Here is a 25,673-nt window from a genome sequence, read left to right as displayed (position 1 = left end):
ACCACGTTGCACATGCTTAACTTTACTTTTGTCATGCTGTCTGGAGTAGCTCATGACCGTGAATGTCAACCTCAGAGCAGACTGTCAAAAAATGGAAAAAATCCCAAACTGGTTGTATGTTCCATAACTAGATTTCACCAACCTAGTAACAAGTGTGAACTCCTGAAGCACTATAACAGTTTTACCACGGAGTCATGGATAGTCTCCTTGGGCATTCCAATTTATCTTGCCACCCTGGCAAGATGGACTATGTGATAGATGGTCATTTTACACCAGAAATCACAGTAATATTCAGGTTACTTTAAGTCCCAAGGGGCCAGTCACTTACTCAAGGTCAATTTTAGATCTCACACTGAAGACAACATTTGGAGTCAATCCTGTATTTAACTAAAGGTTTATTAACTAAGAAAATAAATGAGAATTATTTACAAGGTTAAATCAGGAAACATACACACACACGAGTTACAGTCTTAGGTTTAAAAAGGTAATATAAGCTTCTATAATAAGCAGCTCTGTCTGACTTTTAGGGCTGACCTATGCCAAGGGGATCTGTTGCTTATGTTTAGGAATCTTGTCCCTCTTAAGGTATGTCTATTCCGCAATTAGATGCCCATAGCTGGCACATGCCATCTGACTCAGGTGCACGGGACTTGGGCTAAGGGGCTGTTTAATTGCAGTGTAGATGTTTGGGCTCAGGCTTCAGCCTGAGCTCTGGGACCTCCCACCTTGCAAGGTTCTAGAGCCTGAGCTGCAACCTGAGCTCAGACATCTACACCACAGTTAAACAGACCCTCGGCCCATGCCCTGCGAGCCAAAGTCGGCTGGCACAGGCCAGCCACAGGTTTTTAATTGCAGTGTAGATGTACCTTCAGAGTCCAGACAGCATAAAGAGTCTTAGTTTCTCCTTGTTAGAGATTTTTATCGCCCCTCAACCTAGAATCCAATCTGATGGGATGAGTTCATGCGCAATCCTCCCATTCCTGGACGGAGTTGGGAATGCAATCAACAAGGCCTCTCTACCTTTTGGTGCTACACGATGCCTCATTTACTTTCAGTGAGCCATCTTTTGTGCAGAATGAACCCTTTACCTTCATTAATGCTTCTTTTCCTATTTGGTGAGGACTTCATAAGTGAGATACAGATATTATAAGTAGGATTAACACATGTAGCATCCTACAAGCATTCCATAAAGTATAAACACTTTATTATAATTAATATCTATTTTAATTATACTAACCCATAGTTAAGTTTCCAACTGTGCCTTTGGTCAGTGTTCAGTGAGGCCCTGGGCCTTGGCATGAGCTGACACCTGGTCTGCCAGCATCAAGGTTACCATGAATAGTCCCATTGATTCTGATAGGACTACTCATGGTAGTAAAGTTAAGCACATGTATAAGTGTTTGCAGGGTTGGGACCCATGTGACTCATTCTTATATATTGATGCACAATTCTTTAAAAATCTGGGAAATCTCTACCCAAAATACTTAGCCCACTGTGAGGTACAGTTGCTAGCATATTCCACCAAACAAGTCATTCAACACGCCATCTATACTCCATCTGTTTGACTTTTGTCCCTCAAATACCTTTTCTCCACCACCCACACTGTTGCTTGTTTATCATGAGTATCATGGTGTTTGGTGTTTTCCCTAAAGCCACAGCTCCTAGAGCCATGAGATTCTGTGAGATTTGTAAATGTAATGATTTTTAAATCATTCATAGATTTTTGGGGGCTTGACATGATTTGTGAATTCTTGGGTTTGGCACTGCTGTACCTCTCATTTTATTCTGAAGGGGTGATGCTCTAGGAGATTATTTCTCATTGGATGGTCAATTCTGTCAATTTGCTACTCTCTAATTGAAGGTTTCAAGTGGAAAAATATAGAAGAAAATGAAAAAGTCCAGAGGGCGCTTAGAGGATGGGACTTGTAGGTTACAGACGAATGCCAAAAATAGGATGATTTAAAATCAAGCAGCTGATGAGTTAGAGAAGAGATACTTGGAAGTAGGAAGGGTGCAGTGAAGATTGATTTGTCCCTCTGCTTTGAATGATAAATGAAAGGGTAGACAATATAATGGGGGGGGGGAAGCAATGCTGCTTTATACAGTGTGCAGCCAGCGAGGGGTATTCCTGTGGGCAGGTTGTTGGCCACCTACTAAGTGCTTAATTTGTAATGAAAGAGGTGCCAGGACTCAAGCAATTTTTTTACATTTATAACTGCTGCAGCAAGCCCAGAGGTGGTGGGGCTATGAACTGCCAAGCCCTGGCACAAGTTAAGCCCTGCACCCACCAAGTGATGCAGAGCCCCCAGGCCGTCCAGCCCCTCAGTGAGAGTGGCAGGATGTTGCCTCGGCAGCCCGGCAAGGAGAGGAGTGAGGGTCCCTGCTAGAGCCGGAGCATCTCCCGCTTCCTGGTGCGGTGCCAGGGCCTCTCGGCAGCAGGGGGAGCCCTAAGCGCCCCAGCCCCGCCCCCGGGCTGCTCAGGCCGGGCTGCGGCGGCGCGGGCGGAGCTGGGCCAGGAAGATGGCGCCGCCGCTGGGGCTGGCGAAGCGGCTGTTCCTGGCGTCTGGGAGCCTGAGCCACAGTGAGTGCGCGCGGGCCGCGCCCTGGTGGGGATGGAGGCTGGGGAGACTTGACCGCAGCCGCGGGGAGGGGAGCGGCGGGCCCCAACTCCAGCAGCGCCCGGTAACGCCCCCCTCCCCGCCCGCTGTCTCCGCGGGGAGGGCTGGGGGCCCCCCGGCTTGGGGCTGCGCGTGACCTTCAGCCTCCCGCTGGGCCAGTGCGCGCCCCACCCCCTGCCGGAGGGTGAGGGGGGGGTGGCTGGCAGGGTCGGTGCGGGGAGATCCCTCATCTGGTGCCTCGTGCCCCGTGTCCTACATCGGCTCAGCGGAGCGCGGCCGCGTTGTCTTGAACATCGGCAAGGGCTGGCAGGCGCCGGTACACAGTGACATGGAGGGGGGTTGCACGGTAGGTGCGCGCCCGCGACATAGGATTTGTCCTGGCATATAACTGCCCTTTACTGCTCAGAAGGTAGGTGATGAGACGTGGGGGAGAAAGCGGGTTTTGCTGGTCCCCAGGAGCTGGGTCTTTGGAAGAGGTTTGGAGAGGGGGAGCACTGACGGGATTTGCCCGTCATATTCTGTGTGTGTCTTGTCAATGTCCATGAGCCCATCGGTTAAATGGGGCTAGCTGGGGCCAGCCTTGCACACAAACAGCCAACCTTTTCTGACCCTTCTCTGGTTCCTCTACATCCCAGAGAAGTTCTATATCAACTCCTTGTGAGACTGCCCTTCCTCTATATTTTCACACATACCTTGGAAGTTGGAACAGACAGAGGCAAATCCTACCCTGCTTTTGCCCTCAACCTCTTACTGCCATCTCTGGGCAGCTTCAGGTTAACAATACTGCCTGTCTCATAATATTAGGATTAAGTTTTTAAAATATTGTTAATTTTTGCATATAACATTTATAATAAGTGTAAAATCTCTATTCTAATCCCCCTTTATACTGAAACACGTAAGGTGCTTTGAAAAAATTGGATGGAAGAAGTTATAACAACTTATTTATTGTCTTTATTATTTTGTTCTGCACACCAATCACCATAGCAACTAGGGTGACCAGATGTCCTGATTTTATATGGACAGTCCCAATATTTGGGGCTTTGTCTTATATAGGCACCTATTACCCCCCACCCTGTCCCGATTTTTCACAGTTGCTATCTGGTCACCCTAATAGCAACAAGGCACTTATATAGAAATGCACGATATTATTGTCTGTATTACATGAAGCTGTTTTTATTTCACACATATAATTGCCTCTAGGAAGGTTTTCCGACTAAGCTAAAGGGTGACAACAAAGGTTTTATTACGTTTATCATCAAAGATAATTGGTTAACCTCTCCCTGAGTATCTTAAACTGCTTCCCCTAGGAAATGCACATATTCATGCTCTTGTTATATTTTTATTTTTTGATGCTTGTAGTCCTGATTAAATAATCTTCACCATAATAAAGACCTTTTTTTCCTTTCTTCTCTTTGTGATGATTCGCTCTAATACACAGTATGATGATATATGTAGGGAAGTGGTGGAAGACCCATTGCTTAGGACTTCTAAAGTGGGACAACCAACTGAGTAAAATATAGTAGGATACAATCCTATATTCCCAGAGAGACGGAAATAGGTAATTTAGTCAGAATTGTGCTATCACTGTTGCTTCTCATCTTTCCTTTGATGAATTCCTGTGCTCAATGAATGATCTTTGCAGAAATGGGTGAAATGATAGGGCTGGAAGACCATTTACACCAGTAATATAGTTTGTCAGAAAATCTTATTTATAATACAGATCAGACAAGACTGTCATGAATTGGTTTGATAATCTAAATAGACTTGACAGAAACTAATGTGTGTGTATAAAATTCCTATATTTTAGCATTGACTCGTTCTGCATTCATTGCAAGAAAACCTGACTATACAAAACCAAACTGGGGAATGGTTGGACTGACTTTTGGCACCACTGTAGCTCTGTGGGTCCTAGTAAGTATTCTCACGTTGTTATGCTATATTTAACTAGTCACTGGAGAAATCTTAAGACAGTGGCTACTGTTAAGAGAAGGTTGTACATAAATAATTATTCATTTGCTATAATGGATAAAATAACTGAAGGAAATGTCAAGATTTAAGAAATACAGATAGATCAAATATGTATCTCTGAAGCCTCAGGTAGTTTGTAATATTCCTTGAAAAACTAGAAATTCACGAAGTTATTCCTCTTTGCTACAACTTTCCAAACAACCATACACTGAAGAATTGATTTTCTACAGATCTACCAACTTCTCTCCCAGACAAGGGGTGGGCATGTATATATTTATGTGTAAAAGTGTTTAACGGTATGCTCTTTTCTGCTCTTAAGAAAAACTAGACATGCTTTAGGGAGGAGCTGTAATAAAACCTTATTTTTCTTTTTGGATATATTAGGAAAATCAGAATTTTATGACTGGATCAGACACTCCTATTTTTTGCTAGTTTAAAGCTTTGTCCTGTCAACTATTAGGGCACTGTGCAAATTCTTAAATAAAAATTCTCTGCCTGAGAGACGACATGGCCCAGGATAATGGCAAGACATAACAGGTGGAGGGAGCATGTAATAATGATTGTAAAATGAACATGTTATGCAGAATAAGCAGCAGTTAGAGGAATGTTTCACTGCTCCCAATTTGTCTGGTATCCAGTATCCTGTCTCTATCAGTGGCCAGGGCAAGATGCTGCTGTGGAAGGTGTAAGAAACCTTCCTGTGGGTAGTAGTGTGGTAAACTTTCCTCCCAGGGAGTCTCCTCCTAACTTCTGATTGTCAAACACTGGCTTACATCCTGAATCAGGAGATTTTCTCTCTTTTAAAACTTACTTTTATTTCTTTTTACAATAATGCTGGTTCCAGCTTGCTGCTTCCCCGTATGGCTTTTTTTAATCATACTGTCATCTTCTAGCTCTTCAAGCAACATAATGAAGATGTAATGGAATATGAAAGGAGAAGAGAAGAGAGGGAGAAACGTGATGCGTGTACAGGATGTTCATAGTAAGTATTCAAATACAGACTGGTAATACATAGACTGATTTATCTCTTTGTAGACAAGCCTGCAAGGTGCTTACTGGCCTGTCTTGCCAATTAAAGAATGAGTGCTGACTCTTCCTCTTCTTTCCTTGTTTCCTACCCCTTTACTTATTATCCCGTCTTTCCCTAACTCAACCCCTAAAATAATTGTGCCAATTCATCGCTATATTCATTTACATGTATGTTTTATCACCATGCCCGAGCCTTTCTTTGGCTTTTAGACTAAGCCCACCATGGCCTGAATTCTTTGTGCATGTGTGTGTCTGAGCATTTGTATGATGGCCAGCACAACGGGCCTCAGTCCTTATTGAGGCCAGTGGGCAGTACCATATATATATGTTTTGATAATAAGGTGTCTCAAGGAGCTGTTCATCTTATTGTAGGATCAGGCCCATAATATAAATCATTATTTTCTTAATTTCACATATCAGAGAATATTCCTGTGCCTTGTATTTTATATACCCTGGTTACATAGAGGATACCACAACTCTAAATCAATGCATATGAATTGGGCCACTTGATTTTTTGACGTATAAAGATAATAACCCTCATCATGCCAATAAGAAATGGATATTTCACTCATTATCTGTGTTTAAATGTAATTTATTTACTTTACTGTTACAAAACATATAATTAACTGACAGTTATGGGTTCAGAGGCAGTTAATATGCAGCTTTAAAAGAACATTTTTTGTTGGGAAACCTCACTGTTGATGGTCACTTTCTCTTCAATTTGATATAAATGTCTCTACTGTGCAGCTAAAAATGGAATGGACACAGAAAACATATAATCACACTTATTGAACATATTTAATTTTCCATGTCAACCTTACAAGTATGTTTTTTTTTCCCCTAGGTTAAAGATATGCTCGAAGAAGTGATTGAACGATAGTTGTAATCCACAAAGAAATGATGAACAGGGTATCAGAAAATATCTGGATATTTATCTGTTCTCAATGTTTGTACAGAGCACTGTGAAATAAACAGCAATTACTATGGAAGGAGGTGGTTGAATCTATTTTCTTGCTGTGTTTTATTCTGAAGACTAGCAGAAAGTGTGTTCAACTGATATTTCACCTTTGCATAAAATCAGTGTTACTGTTTGAGTTAATGATTTTTCATTTTTTAACAAATCGTGCTTTTGAGATTACCTCAGTTATTCTAAAACATGGAGTTCAAATAGCACTGTCTCTGAATTTTTATATGTAGCAAATTACTGAAGTCCTTAACTAAATCATTTCAGTCACTAATCTTTAAAAGTATAGAAAATAAGCCATATGACTTACATAAGTATAAGGAATTCACGTAGAAAAAGTGAATCATGCTTCGTGAAAGAAGAGCACTCACAGTTACAATCTGCATATAAATGCTAAAATGTGCATTTCTGGTATTTTATCTTGTGAATATTGTACATTGAAAAAAAAATTTTCCTATAAGGTCTTGTTTGCAATTCCACTTGGTTTTGGAAAAGTTGCTTCAGAAGCTACTGCAACTCACATTTACACATCTGCATGCAAGCTTGAAGTCATTCCTAGAGCACTAGTGTGCTTCTCCAATCCCGTCTGCTCTACAAGACGCACACTGGGTTCATTGCCCTGTAGCAAAGATGTAGACCTTTATTCAGCTAGGACAGAAGAAACAGAGCTGTAGTCAGCCTTTGAATTTGGTGTGGTGGATGTTTGGAGCTTTTGCTTTCTAGGGCTTTTTGAGAAATGCTTTGTAAATTACAAAATGCTGTGTAGTTTCTCTTTTGAAAGTCATGAAATATGGAATGAAGGGTTAGTCTTAACTTCGAAGTTAGGCTGATCTGCCCTTGAGGGTTTATATATCAATAAGTACCTAGCCAATTTGTCTTCTAGGTCTGAAATTGTATTCCCTGTTTTAGAATTGCTCTTTTGAGAATCACAGAAGCAGAATTAGCCTTCAGCAATTCTGTAGTGGAGTAAAGGGAGTTGATAATTTTTTGGAGACTGATTACAACCAATATTTAGCTTGAAACGTAAAATTTCAAACACACACTAAATCAGGCTCTTAAATTAAAAGTTTAATAGTGCAAAGAGAAACATACTCCCATGTTTTTCCCCTTCATGAGTGTATATAGCACAGGAGTGGGCAAACTTTTTGGCCTGAGGGCTGCATCTGGGAATAGAAATTGTATGGCAGGCCATGAATGCTCATAAAATTGGGGTTTGGGTGTGGCAGGGCGTGAGGGCTCTGGTTGGGGGTGCAGACTCCGGGATGCGGCTAGAAATGAATTCGGGAGGTGGGCTCCAGGCTGGGGCAGAGGAATGGGGTGTGGGAAGAGGTGCAGGCTCCGACTGAGGTGCAGGCTCTGGGGTGGGGCCGGGGATGAGTTTGGGGTGCAGGAGGGTGCTCCAGGCTGGGACTGAGGGGTTCGGAGTGCAGGAAGGGGATCACGGTGGAGTGTGGGGAGTGGCTTAGACTCTGGGCGACGATTACCTCAAGTGGTTCCCGGAAGGAGCGGCATGTCCCTTCTCTGGCTCCTATGCTGAGGTGTGGCCAGATGGCTCAGCAGGCACTGCCTCTGCAGCTCTCATTGACTGTGGTTCTCGGCCAATGGGATCTGCAGGGGTGGCACTTGGGGCAGTGTGCAGAGCAGAGGCCCCGGCTGCCCCTACACATAAGAGCCAGAGGGGGGGCCATGCCGCTGCTTCTGGGAGCCGCGTGGTGCGGCCCCCAACCCTGATCCTCGGCTGGAGCACTAGAGCGGAGCAATCCCAGACTGCATTTCCCCTGCGGGAGCTCGAAGACCGGATTAAAATGGCTGACAGGCCAGATCTGGCCCGCTGGCCATAGTTTGCCCACTCCTGATATCACACCTGTTCAAGTAAATATGAACTCCCATGTGTATCTATGAGCAATATTTGGGCCATAAAACATGTAGCTGATAAATGCTATTATGGTAGATTGTTAGTTTTATGCTTTGAGGTTGGTAAAAAAAACCCTGCAATTCCATTCTTACAAATTATCTCTTATCAATAGGATACTTCTGCAGACGAAGGTAGTGCCCCACCGCTCGTGTGTCAATTCAAAATACTTCCTTATCATGACAAGTTAACCGAAGTGCTGATGAGGCAGAAATACTTAGTCTTTCTTGAAGGTAGATGTGATATACCAAGAATCTTCTTAGGATGGGACTTGAAAGTATGTTTAGGATTCAGTTTTCTGCCACTACTTGGTCATTGTCCATTCTGCATTTGCTTGTTGTTACTGATTCCGTGTGTAATCTAATAATTCTGTGGTCATTTAGTTTACAGCAAAGAAAAGGGAGAGGATTCCAGAACTCTCACCCTGAAACTTCATCGGTCATGCATCTTTATTGCTATCATACCTTTGTCCCTTTCCCCTTCCAGCCTCTCTTTTACTAACAAGGAAAGTTGTGGTTTAGGTACTTGACCTCATGGCTTATACTAAGTCTTTGTCTGCACTGTGTTTTGAAACAGCGAATGAGAATTAGGTCTTTGCATGAGGAAATTGACCAGCATAACTATTCTGGAATAATTCCTCCTCTGGACACTATTCTGGAATAAGTGATTTTATTTTCAAATAATTACTTGGCTCTCTGAGAGTAATTTCTCTGATATGTAATATAGTTAAATGTTTCCACAGTCCAGTTTTTGCTGTTGTAAAACAGATTTTCATCCCATATGCTTAATGAGTTATGTCTATTTAAGTATTACCCTATTTCATCCCTTTACATACCAGTCCACCCCTAAAGATAGCACATGTTCCCTGAGATGGGATGGTGACTCAGAAGTCTTAAACTGATATTTGGTGGTCTGTAATTAACATGTTTTTAATTAATTGATAAAACATTTCAAGACCTCCTAAATATATATGTAAGAGAATGGTTTCCTCCTATTTAAAGGCTGCTTAGAAAGGGTAAAAATGGGTCTGTGAGGGTTTTTTTGTTTTAAAAAATGCATTTATGATGTAGAGAAAGTGTGAATTTGTTTTTCATTTAAAAGAGAAAAAAGGAGTGAAGTTATGGTTTCTACTTGTTTTTTCTTTACTGAATTAAGTCTTCCCTCCCTTTGATGACTAAGGGTTTGTCTTTTCTTAGAAAAATAACAGTAGGGTAACTGCATCAATTTTTAATTCCTCTATTAGACTGGGATGCAAATGTTTAGTGTAATACCTAAACCTTATGCAGTGCTTTACACTGTATCATTATCCCCATTTTACAGATGGGGAAACTGGGGTAGAGAGGTGAAGTAATTTGCCCAAGTTTGCAGAGTAGGAAATAGAACCTAGCTCCAGGGTCCTAGTCCAGCAGCTAATCTAGTGGATCATGCTATCTGTAGATGCATGTAACCATTTGAAATCAATGAATCTGTTTAAGCGTTATTTAAACTGGTTAAGTGCATTGACATTATTAAGGGTTTGAACCAATGTAACTAGATAGATTTTAAATCTATCTGGTTACACCAGTGCATACATCTAATCTAGTCCAGTCTTAAAAAGAGTTGCAGTGGAAGCACTTGAAGTAGAAAGGATGCTGAGTCTCAGAGAAAACTCAGATAACTAGAATAAAAGATAAAGAGGTGCTAACATCAAGAAATTAATCAGACTGGATTAAAATAATTTCCCCTTTCAACTAATCAGGTTCTTATTTCCTTTAAACCTGCATTGGCACAAATATACTATTTTTGCAGTCAGCCACCAGGCCTTTTATGAAATTGTCAGACAAAACCTGAATTTCTGTAGGAGGAACAAACCTCTTTGGGGGTATGGTAAGGGCTTTAAGTTTGCTTGATTAATCACAGAGCAGGAAAGGGTACAGAACTATTTTGTTTCCTTTGGAAGTCATAGTTAAGGACCTGATCCGGTGGCCCTTATTGTGTGAGAAGCTCTATTGGCTTAAATGAAGACTACTCAACCCTACTGAAAATTTCAGCAACTCCTTTGTGATTATCCAGATACTCTGTTTCTTCTGTGCCCTGTTTCTTTCAATCAGATACAGGCATAGAAACCAGCAGCTGTTACCCTGTTCCTAACATACCTCTGAACCTGCCAAGACCCAAACTTGGGACACAATGTGTGACAAAGACTTGCAATATAATACTTGTGCATGAAATTTAATATGCTATGGGATTCTTCTCTTTACTAAAATAACCTTTATTTTTATGTAAATTTTCTACAAATAGAGAGGACACCACATTTGTGTGAAATGTAGGAAAATGGGACTAAAATGAGTGATGTCACTCAAAATGAGGGACATTGGGGAAAGATGATTCTTCAGTGAAAAATCTTCAAATGAACTTCCCACTTGGGCCATTCGCAAGGGGGGCTGGATCAACCCCTAAAACTGTCTCTTAGCATTCACAGAAACCTGACCTAGCAGGGATTAATCTTGTATGCATTTTGGAGCATAGATCTAGATCATGTTCTATTCCTTTTAACTACAGGTTGGTGTTTATGAGGCAGCATTGCTCTCTACACTAAAGTTATAGAAATAAATTTGACTTCTGCTGAAGGTGTGCAGTTCTCAAAGGGCAATAATAAAAGTTTGACTACAAGGGTTGAGAATTGGCAGTAGGGGGCCCAGCTTGAAGTTCTGCTGTGACAATATTTAGCTCAAGGATAGCCAGTCTGGTCTGACAGATGCTTTTGAATGGAACTTGAAATCTTTTTATTTATTTATTATTTTTCTGAGTCTGGACCTTGACTATACCTTAAACAAAAAATTTAGGCCTTGACAAAAAATAATTGATTACCTTTGATTTAGCTGATGGAACATAGTACTTCTCATCCTACTTCTCATCCTACTGTGGTCTAAATAGTGTAAAAGTTGGGTTGGGGGTGGCTAAGCTCCAAAAAGCAGTTGTAAATATTTCTGCAAAGCTTAAAAAAACAGCTAATGCATCAATAAACGCTTTCCAAAAATTGCAACAAAAAATTAATAAACAATAACTTTGCAAAATAGACATGTGCTAAATGCCATAAATGCTAAAATAAAAAAAGCTTGTACTCACATAAAAAAATGCTGTTTTTATGTTAATCACTGTGGTTTAATTAAAAAAAAATTAAAAGCTATTAAAAATGCTGCTATTATTTTCCATGCTGTATCTCTTAATCACCCCTTTAGTTTTAAAAACCTCCTCCACACCTTAAGTCATGGTTTACTAGCCTTTTCCATACAATTATTAAATAAAGTATTTTGTCTGTTCTTCCTATGTATTATTTAAATAATAATGCAATATGCAAAATGTCTCTATAATGCGGTAACTAAAAACTCTGCTGCCCATACAAAAAAAAGTATCTATCCCTCCAGCTTAATCGTAAATTACGTAACGGGCCTGACAATCTGACAACCCAGATTGTCAGGCTGAAGGGAAGACTGTAAAAGTTACAGCTAGCCCCCCTTAATAGTTTACAAGCAGCCAGTAAAAAAAAGCAGAAGCCTCACAAACACAATACCCTAAACTTTTAAACTGTCTCCCCTTGTCAGTTTTAAGGCAGTTAAAGCTGGTTCTTAGCTGGTTTTTGCTAAGCAAATTGCAAAAGTGCAGGGTTTGTTAACCAATCAAATGCTAGCACAACCAAAGCCAGTATATAAATGTGTATAAAAAATTCTTAATTTTTATATTAAATAAAGTTTTTTGTACCAAAATACAAGGCTCTCCCTTTTTCTGCAAAAAAAAGCATTTTTCCTTATCCTTGTCAAACCCAACTAGCAAAATCCTTCATCACCAACGTGAGTGATCCCTTGTGTGCTGAAGGATTTGTGTGGGCCCATTACTCAGATTACAACTTTTTTTTAAACCTCTCCTCTAATCACCCCAGTCCTTTAGTTATGTAAATAACTCCCCATGGGAGAGCTCCCAATCCCTCAGGGACTAGTAGGTCTGCACAGTCCGTGGCTCGTGCCTCAGCCTTCTTAAGGTCATTTCTCGGACAGCAGAGGGGAGGGGAAGGACCTGAGGTCGGGTCAGAATGCAGGGAGGCTGGGTCCTAGAGGTGCGGCCTGGCCCCGGGAGGAGGAGAGTGGGCCGGGTCTGCCCTCTCTGTCCCCTCCCACTCAGGCGGAGTCGCTGCCTCCTTCCCTCGCTCAATCCCGCAGCTTCGCTCGGCAGCCGGGTGAGCTGTGCCCAGTCGCTCTGTGCAGTCCCGCAGCGCAGCCACCATGTACGTCTGCAGGGCTGCCTGGCAGGCGCTAGCCGCTCGCTTGGCCAGCGTGTCCTCCACTGCCACCCTGCTCAGAAAGCGCGGTAAGCGACAGGCGGGGAGCCGAGCGCGCGGGGACGGGGCGCGGACGGGCTGGGGTAGAGGTCAGACAGCAGCGCTTCATGGTCACGGCTCCGTCAGGTCACCTGCAGCCCCCGGCTGGGCAGGGCGGTGCAATCGCGCTGGTGGAGGGCGGCCTGCGCGTGCCTCTTGTTGGAATGCCCCGGGAGAGGAGACGTGAAGGTCACAGGTGGGGCATGGAGCCAGCCGTGGGCACGATGCAGCTCAGCCCGCCAGCCCCCTGCCAGGTCCTGCAGAGGAGGAAAGCCAGGCAGAGGCAGGAACAGGCAACCGGCTCCTGGCCTGGGAGCTGCTCCTTTGACATATCTAGGTGTCGCCCGTCTCTCTCTGCACCGTTGCTATTTGCCTGACCAAGAGGTGTCGTTCAACCTTGCGTTACCGGATCCCTCTGCGCTGATTTTTATTTCTGCGTCGTGCTGAGCACCGGGGGTGGGGTGGGCTCGGCTATTTTTTGCTGAAGAAGAAAAGGGGGGGGGACACGAATCTATAAAAATGCCAACAGAGTATTGTGAGCCTGTTGTGCAATTGAAGCCAGACGTCCTCAGTCTGCGCCCTACAGGGATCCTGCATGTAACCAGCTGACACAAATACAGGAGATCGCAAACAAGGTCCAACGATTATGTGAATAATTTGGAGCGCTGAATGTGGCTGGATTGGAATAACGAACGAGAACAGAATTTTCATGCCGTTCAGCACCTAAACCTGCTGCCCCCAGTCAGTGTTGATCCATTTAATTTGTTATTCCTGAAAATTTAGATGCATTGCAATAAGCTATGTGTTTATCTGAGTGTATGTACTTACTCTGTTAGGTTATATTTGGGCCTTATAACCTTATCTTTCCCCCATATATGTTTCTAAAGTCCATGTAATGTTATCTTAGAAGAACAAAACTTGTTTTAATTTTTTAAAGGTAATGATTAGCAGTGATGACACCTCAGTGTTTGCTTAGTGAAGGAGAATAAGTGCTAAGGATACAAATTTAAGATTCAGGTATCCAAAGGTGATAGCAAAAGTTTGCTTTGAAAAATACATTCCCCTGGTCTTCTCTAGTAATGACAAATATTTTGTGTAGAGTAACTGCTGTGTTTAAAAACAACTGGTCTATCCAAGTTGACCAAGTCTCCATAAAAAACAAAACAAAACTCAGTTTATTCTTGACTTGTTTGATCTGCTAAGTCAGTGGTTAAATGTGTATTCCTCCTCATCACTCAAAAGAAAATGCATTTATATATTTAGATTAGAATATTTTTGTTTGTTTTTTGTAATTTGAATGAAAATAGTCAAGAAGAGGCTCTGAGTAGTTTCCAAACTGCAGCTTTTCTCTCTGAATATGATGATACAATTCAGTCTGGTACATAGCAGTGATACTTTTTGACACTTCAGGAAGTGTATAACCGGTAGCAATGCCTCTCAACCATACTGAATATTTTCATCCTAACTGTATACTTTCATGTAAATAACACACAAGCCACGCTGAGAATCCCTACCTGCAGAACACTGCAGCAACCGCTGCAACAGTGCTTCATCAATATTTATGCAAAGTAAGAATATCCATCAGATTCCTGCACCAAGTGAAGAGTCAGAATAGCATGTGATGAGACAAATGCTACTAGACATAATCTGGCACATGATGGTAATAGTTTATTATAGAATGAGGCTATTGATTCTTCTTACAGACACTGGTATGTATACAGCTGCAGAAATGACTGGACAGTATACATATATTTTAAACTGCAGTATACCCTATGAATATATGATTAAATTGCTGCGGGCTGGAGTCCATTTTGCCTCCCTAAATACCCTAGTTATAACTCTGATGACAGAACTGCTTTATATTTAATGAAAGATCATTCAGGAACATAACACTTAGTATACATTATTAATTTGGGGTGCAGTTACAGAGTATACATTATTAATTTGGGGTGCAGTTACAGAGTACAGTTAAAATCTTCATTAGGTCACAGAAGTATGTATGTTTTTTTCTAAGCTCTATTTGACATTTAAACTGATGTGCAGTAGAATTCCTTGGCATCTGGGTGAGCATCAAACCACCAGAAACAAACTGAGCCAACAACGCTACTGTGCCCCTATAACAAATTTCAACCACTACTGATAACAAGGTGTAATACCCCACCCTTTCTTAACCCTTCCCAAATGCCTGAGAGAGAGGGGCCTTGCAGGATGTTCCAGACCAGGACTCCTTGGAGTGACCTCCAAGTTTGAGCTATTGAGACCAGGAATATGTAAATCTAAAGCCAAGGACTCCTCCCAAAGAATGCCCAACCAGTAATCCTTCCTCTTTAAAGTGACAGGGCTGTGCCTCTGTTGATCACAACTATGGCAGAATCACACAGGGACAGAGTCATTCTCACACATAGGTATGTCCCATTTAGGGCTTTATAGCTTAAATTAATAGACAGCCAGTGCACATCATGGATCACACGTATAATGTTCTCACAGTGAGATACTCCACTTAGCAAGTGCAGAGCAACGTTTAGTTAGTTAAGTACTTGCTTAATTTTCTTTGTGTTTGCCAGCTGATTTTGTTTCAACTTTCTACAGATTCATCACTCTGCATCTCAGGTTAGATGATATTTTCTGTTATTTTATTAGCTCTTTATTTTAACATTATTTTAATGTTTTATACAGCACCTCTTCGCCAGATGTCATCTGGCAGCGTCCCTGGCTCTTCTGGGGAGAACCTGATTTACTATCTGTTTGCTGGTGTGGCGTGCACTGCTGGTGGATATTATGTAAGTGCCTTGTGTTTTAGGAGTATATGAAAGACACAGTTAACATCAGTGGCATGTGGTAGAGATGTAGCACAATCACGTACTCAAACATGGACTTAAAATGTGGTGAATCAAGCTCCTCTTCTCTTCCCATACTAGAGAAATGAGATGATGGGTTCTGGATAATTAAATTTCAAGTTGGCGGAGGGAAGGGATAGAAATCCCTTATCCCAAAGTAAAGCTGAATTTCTCTGTTGGAGATTCTTGAGGTGGGAATTTCACACCAAATGATGCTGTTCTACACCGGCAGTGAGATAATGTAAAAGAGATGTACAGAAATAGAGAGACCAAGCTTTTTCCTTTTTCTGTGTTCTTGGCTAATAAGAAAACAAGTATAAAGATTACAGGCATGTCTGAACAAACCATGTTTGGGTCCAGTTCAAGACCCGTTCTCCTTTGAATAGATTACTCTTTGCAAACATATTTTTTGAAACACAGATGTCAGACTATAACACTCCCGTCTTCTAAATACTTCAGTTCTGTGAAGGTGTAGCATTTTCATGATGGAGTGATGCATTCTTTATTCCCTCTTTTTCAAAGCCAGTCTCTTCCCTCTTCCTAAGTCTTTCACACTTTTTTTCTTCCACTTCATCTTGCTAATCCTTCATTTCTCAGTTTCTTCCGCCAGTAATTGCTGCCTCCAAAAATAACACCGTCTAGAGGGTGAATGGAATCTATCACTCAATGAGTATTCAAAAATATACTCATTTTATTATTTTCATTAGGCTTAATTTTCTACGTCAAGCATTTGGTTTGTAACGATTTCTACTGCCGATTGACAAATATTTTTTATTACATGAAGACTATTGGGTCAATTTTGACCCCTACATTTAGGGTTTATAAAGCATAAAGATTAACAGAAATATTTCCTTGTTTTTCAATACTCACCTCCAATTCCTAAACAATGCAGTTTTGTGTGAATGTGAGGCTGACTAGTTTGTTTCCACTTTGCAAGAGAGAAATGCAAAATTTAAGACTAGAAGTTTGTATGATTAAAATTTAAAGTAGATGTATTTGTTTTTTTAATGATCTAAGGTGACCTTTCAACATAGGGAAGAACACTTGGTTAACATAGGATTTTTTTTTTAACTCTTCAGTAGTAGAGCTTGGAAATAAGTGCAGGTATGTAATTTTATTTTCAGGCCTACAGAACAGTCACGTCAGACAAAAAGAGGTACAACGAACGTATTCACGCTATTCGGCAGAGTAATACAGCTGAGTGGAAACCAAAACCCTGGCCACCCCAGTGTAAGTTGTGGTGTTTTTGTTTTGTTTTAGTTTTTACCACATTTATTTCAGCACACAAGAATTCTACAAGAAATGGAGTTTATTTCTAGATTAGACAGTCAGACCATTACCATACTTTGTCTCCTCCACAGTCCGTAGCTTTTTACGTGCTTTATCAGTTTAAATCATTCTGCTGCTGTTTAAATTGCAGAGAGAAAAAAAAATGTAATGAGAAGACAGTGAATCCGGTAGGTACCCAATCAGAAGAAATCCGTTTGAAAGGAAATGGTTAATAGACGAACCAGTAATAGCAGATTGGGTGATAGAACTTGATGACTGAAAGCTTAATTAAACTTGACTAAATGAATAACACTGTCAAACCCAATTCTGTCCTTCGGTTTGTTTGTGAAGCGAAATTATATCTTTGTCCTGGTCAACAGTTTGGCTCCAGGCCATGCATTAGTGAACACAATTGCTGCACAGTCCAATCTCAGCAGGCTGGGAAGAGGGACATTTGTTTAAGTTTTCAAAATACTGTGTATAAAACCCATTTCTTCCTCTTGCCCTCCCGCCTCCCAAGCATTGGCTTAGTTTAATGTGAAGATTAACTGAGATAATTTAAATTTACAGCCAATTATATGAACTAGAGGATTGCAGAGCTCTGTTAGGTTGAGCAGAGACATCATTAGCTCAAATACTCATGATGGAATCTTCTTGTTCTTTAACATTATTATTGTGCAGAAGTTTACAGTCTTTTTTAATTAATCAGTTAGTCTAATATAGATGGAAAACTGTGTTTTTCCCCTGGTATGTACTTGACCCATATTTATATGTGCTGTTTCAGATATTAGTCTATTTGTATGTGCCAGAGTTCACACAATGTGTATGGCAACCTAACACTACTAAAATAAAAAAAATAAAAAGGTGGAGAAGGAAATCAGGCTAATAATGACCTGAGGGTTTAAAATGCATTAAATGCAGTTACACTATGAAAAGTAACTGTAAAATGGCATTGTAGGGATCCATATTAGGGTGACCAGATGTCCCGATTTTATAGGGACAGTCCCGATTTTTGGGTCTTTTTCTTATATAGGCTCCTATTACCCCACCCCCACCCACACCCCCTGTCCCGATTTTTCACACTTGCTGTCTGGTCACCCTAATCCATATATATATGTCTTGCTTCAAGTGCCAAATCAAATGGGCTCAGTTCACAAATAGAGATGGCACTTAGCTGGTATATGTGATTTTATGGCTAAAGTTTGCTGAATACAACTGAATACATACAGGGAGCAGATTTCTGGAATAAGAAAACACCATTTTTAAAGTCCCATTTCAGAACAGAGGCATACTTGAAACTGATTGCTTCTGTAAAAGTTGATTCTCCTCTTGAATTGTACTGGATTGCTATTACTTTTGCGAGGGAAAGTTATATCATACTTCCTTCACTAGTTCTAAAGTTTAAGACTGAAGGATTTTAACACTCCTCTTATAAATGATAAAATATGTATGTTTCTTTCCTATTCTTAAACAGCTGGAAATTGTAAGTTTTAAAATTTCCTCTTTAGGTGTTAGGACTTGTTAGTTTAAATACAAAAAGCAAACGAATGCTGACTACCCCTTCCCAAAATGTAAGAATGTGTGAGACTTTACAATACTTCTGTGATGAGACCAAAAAAAGATGTTGCCTTTTTCTGACATTGGCCTATGCAGTACAATATTGGGATGGTCTTAGAGTAATCCTATCCTGAAGAGCCTGATATTTGTAGAGAGGGATAGACAGTCTACCAGTGGTAAGTAGAACTTCATGAGGTAGTTAATTGGATTCTTTCTCTGAGGATTTGATCTTACAAGGTGCTGCGGTTTGTGGCCCTAATCCAGCAGAGCATGCGTGTGCTTAACTTTCAGCTTGAGTGTGATCCCACTGAAGTGAATGGGCCCACTTGCAAGCTTAAAGGTAAGCATGTATTTATGTGTTTTGTTGGATTGGGGTCAGAGTACTTTATACCATGTAGGATCAAGCCTTTATTTTGTAATGATCTTCAAGATCCTTTCCCACAGCTTTATATCTGTCCTGTATAATACCTAATATCTTTCATCTCCTGGATGTATTTCACAAAGATCTGACGAAGCAGTAAAGCGACCATCAATGGAGGATGCTCAGATACCTTCTCTTCTATTTTTTGTCAGTTCACAACTGTCCACCAGCCCTCCAGCCCTCTGCTTTATTGACCATGCCTGTTAATAAATTAACTTACATTCTGAAACCTCTCTCCAACCTCCTTCCCAGGATCAGACTCCTGACTCTGAATGTCAGTCTTGGGGTCTTCACTTTTAATTCAGCATTTGAATAGCTGTAACCTCAATTTATAATACAAATCCACTATTGAATCAGCTCTCACATTTCTTCCCTTTCTGTAGCTTTTAAAATTCTTCCTCCCCTTCGATCCCCACCACCACCACCCAAAATTCTCCTCCCACTTTCCCTAAACTGGCTTCTGTTCCCTTCTATCTTAGAATCCCTTAGATTAACATTTTTCATTTTCTCAAAAGCACAAATGTCTTTGCTCCCTCTTATTTTTTTCTTCTATGTATAGTCCTAATCCTGTATTTAGCATATGTCTCATCATAGAGCAGTGCTACATGGCTTCCCCTCCCTTCCTCCACAGAATCAGTGCTCACAACTTCTCCACCCCCACCTCCTTTGAGTGCAGTTAGTCATCATACTTATTTTTCACAGTGCTTGTTGTGGAAATAACTAATTAGAGAACTGGTGAACCTGCCACTCAGAAGAACATAAAATCTAACCCTTTAATACTACAGGTAGTGACTTATTTGAGAAATTTCTGAATTTTTGGGGATGTTGAGGAACAGTACTAAACAGTGGACAGAGATAAACACACCCCAGTACACTCTCTTAGCATGATACAGATAAGAGTTATATATACTTACTATTATTAATGTAACACAGAGGAGGCAACCATGTGGCTAGAAAGACTGGAATTTACAACCAGGGAATAGATGATTAGGTTAAAGGGAGAATTTCCTTCACTTTCTACCAGTCATTTGTCTTTCCTTTCCTTAGAGTAACCAATATCATTTTCCCTGTTAAATGTTTTTTCCCCAAAATACTTAATTCTCAGAAGGCACACAGCCCTCCCAAAAATAATTTATACAAAAGAACTACAGCATACAGCAACTGGAAGTGGTCAAAAAAGGGAGAAATATCAAATGCTTTTTTCAAGTTCATATTTAATTTGGTTATTTGAAAACTTCAGAAATTGCAAGCAGCTCTAATAGCAAAACTTTAAACTTCTATTGATCTAAGAACCAGACTTTAACAAACACAGAACGTAATAGCAGATTTTAAAGTCTCTGGGAGGAGCACAAATAGAAATAGTAGTGGAAAATCTTAGGGAATTATCTTTTTGTAAAGTGAATGTTTGCCGCAACAGAGTACACTTAATGTTTTATCCTTTGAGTGCATGTATTTGCTTATGTGTCTTCCTTTCTTGTTCTATTGTGTCCCCCTCTTCAAACTTGTTTCTGATCTGCTTTTTAGTAATTTTCTCTTAATTTAACTTTTAATTGTAAAAGCTGATTCAGCCTTTCTAATCACTACTCTACTTTTACACTTTCCAGAATAAAATACAAGGGAATTCTGTCTTTCCAAACCTGAGGATGTAAAATACAAACAAAGGGATAATCCTTCACCATTGCATACCTCGCAGCCTACCTTGGGATGACTTTATGCCTTCTACTGTAAAACTTCACACTTGTGAGACTTAAAAAATGCTATCTTTACATTTGCAAGGCCAAACCATATTGAGCTACTGAATATATCCTGTAGAAGGCAACTTTGAGATTTTTAAGGAGCTGGCTGTTTTGAATGAATGCACTTGTATATTTGACTGTCCAATAAAGTGTACTGAATGTTGAGCTTGCCTGTTGTTCTGGTCTTTGTATGATAAAGCTTAGTTTGTTGGAAAGATACTAAGGGACACTTAAAGGGACACAGTCAGGTAACTTCATCCTATTTAGTGTTTTTGTTTTGTTTTTTAACCAATGGAATCAGATTTTGTTTGAGTTTAAACCCAAACAATGCAGCCCTGTGCTAGTGCTTGAGAACCAGGGAGTGAAACTGACTGGTCAGTTTCATCCCCCCTGCCCCCATCTGTTTGCATTCTCCTGAGTGAAATGCAAAAAGTAAGGAAATGGCATATGGCCCTCCCTTTTAATCCAAAGTACTAACATTTTTTAAAACAGGATTATTTTTTTAGCCTGACGATGTCTCTTTAAGCTTTTTTATTTTCTCTCTCTCTGCCTGCCTGCAACTGTTACACGACTCTTTCCAGTTATGTTCTTCACCTGGTGAATTTGGTGTGAGGGTTAACTAACAATGAATACATGGCATACTGTTTCATTTTGCAAACTTGTGTGATGTTTGTGTGGTTTTTATGCATCTGTGTGTGTTCTTTTCATGCCCTCTTACCTTGGACTGTATTCATTTTAATTATGTTTTTGAATCCCACTTGAGTCTGAACTAGTTCATTCTCATGAGACAACACGGGGTTTCACTGCGTCTGAACAATTTTATACACAGAGATGCAGGCAAATCTCAAACAGAGAGAGCTCAGGTTTGCAAACAAGAAAATGATCAGTCGTAAGTGGCTGCATGCATCTCCAGTGTCTCTGGATGATCAACTATGGTTTAGTGTTTACAAACTGTTTCACTATTTTATACACCTAGTTTTTTAATAAGTGTCTTCTGTTTTTTTTGTTTCTGTCCCATATATAGAGAGAGTAGGCTTTACTTTCCTTAATTATTTATGAATGCCATTACTCTTAAACTTCAACTCTGACATGGTGCTAAACTGCATAAGAACTTCTAAGCAGGACAGTTAATGTGTTGTATTCCATGTTTAGATAATTTCATCAGTGAGTATAACTGGAATGTGGATCGGATACTACTCCCAAAGAAGTCAATATCCATTTTGCTATTGAGTCCTTCAATGAGAACCAGTTTGGACTTATAAATCTTACATCCCTCTGGCATGGTTTCTGACGCACTTTGTGTGCGCGCACTCAGTCTATTATTTTCTTCGTTGTCAACCACTTGCTTTAAGCCATATTTTCCTTTCCATTATAGTGACATGGTAGTAAAGCCAAGCTAATGATTGAGAATATGGCTTAATGACATTTTAAACATTATCTGATGCAGGGACCGTAACTTTGAGTTCTTTGACTTTTATATGGAAAATCTCAATCACAAAACGAACAAAGTTTTTTTCATTGTACGTTTAAATAAGATGGTGAAAGCAATTGGTGAACTTGTTTTCCTGTTGCATGCATACACTTTACACTTGCTTTATTGTATTAACTAAATCCTTAAAAGGTGATGAACTGGAGACAGCTGAAGACACTGAAGCAAGTGAGCAGGCCACAGAGGCACCTACAGAAGAGACTGAAGCACTAACTGCTGATGAATCTACAGAACAGAATGAGAGGTCTATGGTGTCCACAGAAGCTGAAGGGGAAAAAGAATCGCCAGTTGCGGATGCATCCTCTGCTGTGGAGGAAGCACAGCAGGAAGCCACTGCTAGCTTGGAGGCTGCCCAAGTGCAAGGTTAATTCATTATTATTTTTTTTTAAACAAAAAGACAAAAATCTTTTACTGCAGGGAGTTCTACACTGTTTGCAACAAATAGTGTAGTATTCCTAGTGCAATTAACCTGCAGTGAAAACTAATTCCACCATCTGCTTGACAAATCATGAGCTTTAAGTTAATTGTACTCAAGAACTGTACTACAGTAATTTTTTTTTCCTAAAAGCATAGCACCTCTGGCACTAAAGTTGGCACTTAAGATCATGAGAATGACTGGTCCTTACTACTTCTACATCCCATGTCTCTTCCACATGTTTTTAAAGTAACACTGGCAAATAGAGTGACAAGAATACATGTGTGTTAGTGCCCCCTCATAAGGAATTTTTACAGATCCAGACTAACACAGCTACCCCTCTGATACTTAACTGTCAGTTTGGTGATCATATTTTACAGTGCATTAAAAAAAATCATAATTATGTATTTAATACGGCTTTGCTGCAGATGGCAAAAAAAGATTTGTTGGAGGCTATTTGTCTAGTTATGTCTCAAGTCTTCTGAAGCTTTTCCCTGTTTGGGACATGGTAGTTTTTCACTTAATAATTTTTTTTTCGTTATCATAAAAGCAATATAAAAGCAAACCTACAAGTATATTATTGAAATGCAATTTTTTAAAAATGAGACTTTATTTAAAGAGTACACAAATCATCTGAATTGATTTTAGTAATATAAATCTTGTGACTGGGCTGGAAATATAGAGCATCCATTCATCCTGTTTTTCCAGAAAGGAACAGCTAATATCAGTAGGGAGACATAAAGAATCATGATTTCATGGTGGATCGGAAAGTAACATCCACTTAAATCCAAGGTCTTTTGTAAAAGACAGACATATGCACTTGATCTGCTGTGCAGTGTCTCAGTTCCTCTCTTGTAAGGAAGAATTTTTTTTTCTTTTTAGTCTTTAGTGTGAATGTAACATGGATGACAAATACATCGATACAGCTTTCAATATGATTTACAATGTAGTCTAGGAATTTCTTGGGTGGATAGGAGAAGTAAGTATTAATGTACTGTTCCTGGAACGTACCTTGTACTGTGAGTATGCATGATACTACTTCAACCAAACGAGCTAGCATCAGCCTAAGGGAATATATTAAAGCAGATTTTAGAGGCTTTTAAAAAATGACTGTCATGTTGTCAATTGTCAGTTGTGGTGATTTGAAATGGACTTTTAGTAATGACTATGAAAAACCCTCCATAAATTAGGTGTATTGGCCAAGTCTTGCATTCACAATACTGAAGTGACTAGTATAACACCAGAGCTACCTCCAGCCTTGCTATAGGCAGACACAACTTCATTTGACCTCGTAACTTGCATCTGCGTTGGCTCACAGAGCATTTTTTACTGGCAAACAGAATGCTGAGTTTGTGTGTGTCAACTGCCTATTACTAAATAAACCAGGGAGGTACATTTTGCACAGGATTTCAAATTGCGGACTTCTGTAAAATCTCTGGATCTGCTTGGTTTTTTCTTTCATGTTTAAAGAGTTTCTACAGACAACTGTTTGCAAAGCAATCAGTTATGAAGTATATGTATAGAGTAATAAATGTAGTTTAAAACAACAAAGCAGTCTTCTATTTACTCATTCATATTCAATTCAGTGGGGTAGTCAAACTCTGAAAATAATTGTGTACTGTTAAGTGTTACCTGTGTCACTAGTGGCTTGTCTTTATGTTTTTTTCTCATCTGATGAATATGTCTGAATTATTCTTACATTCTGCATATGAAGTAGCAAGTTAAGGAACTTATAAAGCAGAATTAAAGAATGGCAGAGAATCTTTCAAAATCTCCATTGCTATACAATCCTAGCAGGCGGCTATTCTAATTCCATGGGAAATACAGTCCGACCTATAATAATGCAGGCAGATTAGAGCTACAGACACACAGGGTTCAGCAAAATATTTGCACAGCTCTTCTTACAAGTTGTATAACATTTCCCCCCCCCCCCCCCCCCCCCCCTTTTAGCCAATGCCCTGTCTTGTTGCAGAAAAATTACAGAACTTCTCTTAAGACTCTTCTGCTGTTTCCTTTATCTGGATGCAGTTCATACATTTTCCTGTTTTACCTACCTCTGTATAGCTGTAGCCATCTTAAATCCTGTGTAATTGCCACTGTACTATAGATGTGGAAGCTAAGGTCCAGGTACTTTTCTGGGAGGCATTGTTCTCTAGTGAATGTGGCATGAGACTGGAATTTGATGGTCTAATTGTAGACATAGTAATTTTGGTTTCCTCGTGATGTGTTATGAGACCTACTTAAATGTTTAAGTACTATTTAAGTGCAAATTATTATTGAAGTTGATCAGAGGCAGGTACAGTATTCTTGACTTGCAGCCCTATGTTTTTCAAGAGGTCTGAAGCGGAACAGTACCAATGCCAACCCTGCCTTCCAAATGTTTGAGTTAGAGGGACTCTGAGATTTTGTTTAATTTTGAAAAAATGTAATGTTTTTGCAAGGTTTTCAGAACTTGGGGTATGAAATTGCATGAACCAAACAAAAAAGCCTTTCACCATTTTCAGCCAGCTCTCTGCTAAACTCTGATCACAGAATATTACATGGTAGCAGAATGTTTAGCTCACCACCATGTACTTACACTCCCCATGAATAGTGTCATGTTCTCATAGAAGGGTATTTCTTGTCCAGTGTAGCAACTGCCTGTCCCCTCTTGAATCTGATACATTATGATCTTTACCTTTATTATAATTTGGCACTGAATGCACCTCTAGAGACCAGTTTTACCTGCATACTACTAGATAATGCCAAACTCCACTGGTCACTGTGTAGAGTCTCAGCCAATATAGCTGAACTATATACTGGATCACAAGCATATTCAGTGCACCATTTCTTCTTTGAGTACATAACATGAAATTGTATGAAAACTGAAATTCCCTCTTTCCTGGCAGAAAATACAGAAAGCACTGATTCCTTATTTGAAATGATACAAGGAGAAAGTATTCTAACTCATGTTGACAGCTGTCAATTTCAAACAGATCTCTGATCAAGGACTGGATAATGATGCTATTTTTCAAGCAACTTACCTTCCGTAAACAAACACTGCATTTTTTTAAATTAATTTTTCTTTTGCTTTATCAAACAACTTCTGGTAACGCCATCCTCTG

The 25,673-nt window shown here is 40.1% G+C and overlaps 2 protein-coding genes across 5 annotated transcripts in view; both read left to right on the top strand.

Moving 5' to 3' along the window:
* Window positions 1–2,463: 2,463 nt before the first annotated feature.
* On the top strand, window positions 2,464–6,604 carry NDUFC1 (NADH:ubiquinone oxidoreductase subunit C1). Of its 2 annotated transcripts, XM_050946729.1 has the most exons (4): window positions 2,464–2,581; window positions 4,426–4,529; window positions 5,480–5,568; window positions 6,460–6,604. In XM_050946729.1, coding segments are annotated over exons 1-4 (255 nt in total). In that variant the 5' UTR covers window positions 2,464–2,520; the 3' UTR covers window positions 6,461–6,604. The 2 variants fall into 2 exon arrangements, with proteins under 2 accessions (XP_050802686.1, XP_050802687.1); XM_050946730.1 differs by lacking the exon at window positions 6,460–6,604 and having other exon boundaries at window positions 5,480–5,569.
* A 5,358-nt stretch (window positions 6,605–11,962) lies between these two features.
* Window positions 11,963–25,673, top strand: part of MGARP (mitochondria localized glutamic acid rich protein) — a 43,759-nt gene continuing 30,048 nt past the window's right edge. For 2 of the 3 annotated variants that reach the window (XR_007773461.1, XM_050946671.1), the window contains exons 1-4: window positions 11,964–12,835; window positions 15,522–15,625; window positions 16,807–16,912; window positions 22,287–22,517. Coding sequence is in view for 2 of the 3 variants with exons in the window: in XM_050946671.1 (XP_050802628.1) it covers window positions 12,751–12,835; window positions 15,522–15,625; window positions 16,807–16,912; window positions 22,287–22,517 (526 nt within the window). In the remaining variant the exon portion in view is untranslated. Of the gene's footprint in view, window positions 12,836–15,521; window positions 15,626–16,806; window positions 16,913–22,286; window positions 22,518–25,673 lie in introns of all 3 variants that reach the window. The other variant, XM_050946672.1, reaches the window with a different exon arrangement.

The sequence above is a fragment of the Gopherus flavomarginatus genome, chromosome 3, assembly GCF_025201925.1.
Source record: "Gopherus flavomarginatus isolate rGopFla2 chromosome 3, rGopFla2.mat.asm, whole genome shotgun sequence".
In the NCBI taxonomy this organism is placed as follows: domain Eukaryota; kingdom Metazoa; phylum Chordata; order Testudines; family Testudinidae; genus Gopherus; species Gopherus flavomarginatus.
This window is presented reverse-complemented; position numbering and strand designations above follow the sequence as displayed.

Coding starts and splice junctions, on each gene's coding strand:
- NDUFC1 (XM_050946729.1), top strand. CDS start 2,521: ATGGCGCCGCCGCTGGGGCTGGCGAAGCGGCTGTTCCTGGCGTCTGGG. Junction 2,582..4,425: donor GTCTGGGAGCCTGAGCCACA/GTGAGTGCGCGC, acceptor CCTATATTTTAG/CATTGACTCGTTCTGCATTC. Junction 4,530..5,479: donor CTGTAGCTCTGTGGGTCCTA/GTAAGTATTCTC, acceptor GTCATCTTCTAG/CTCTTCAAGCAACATAATGA.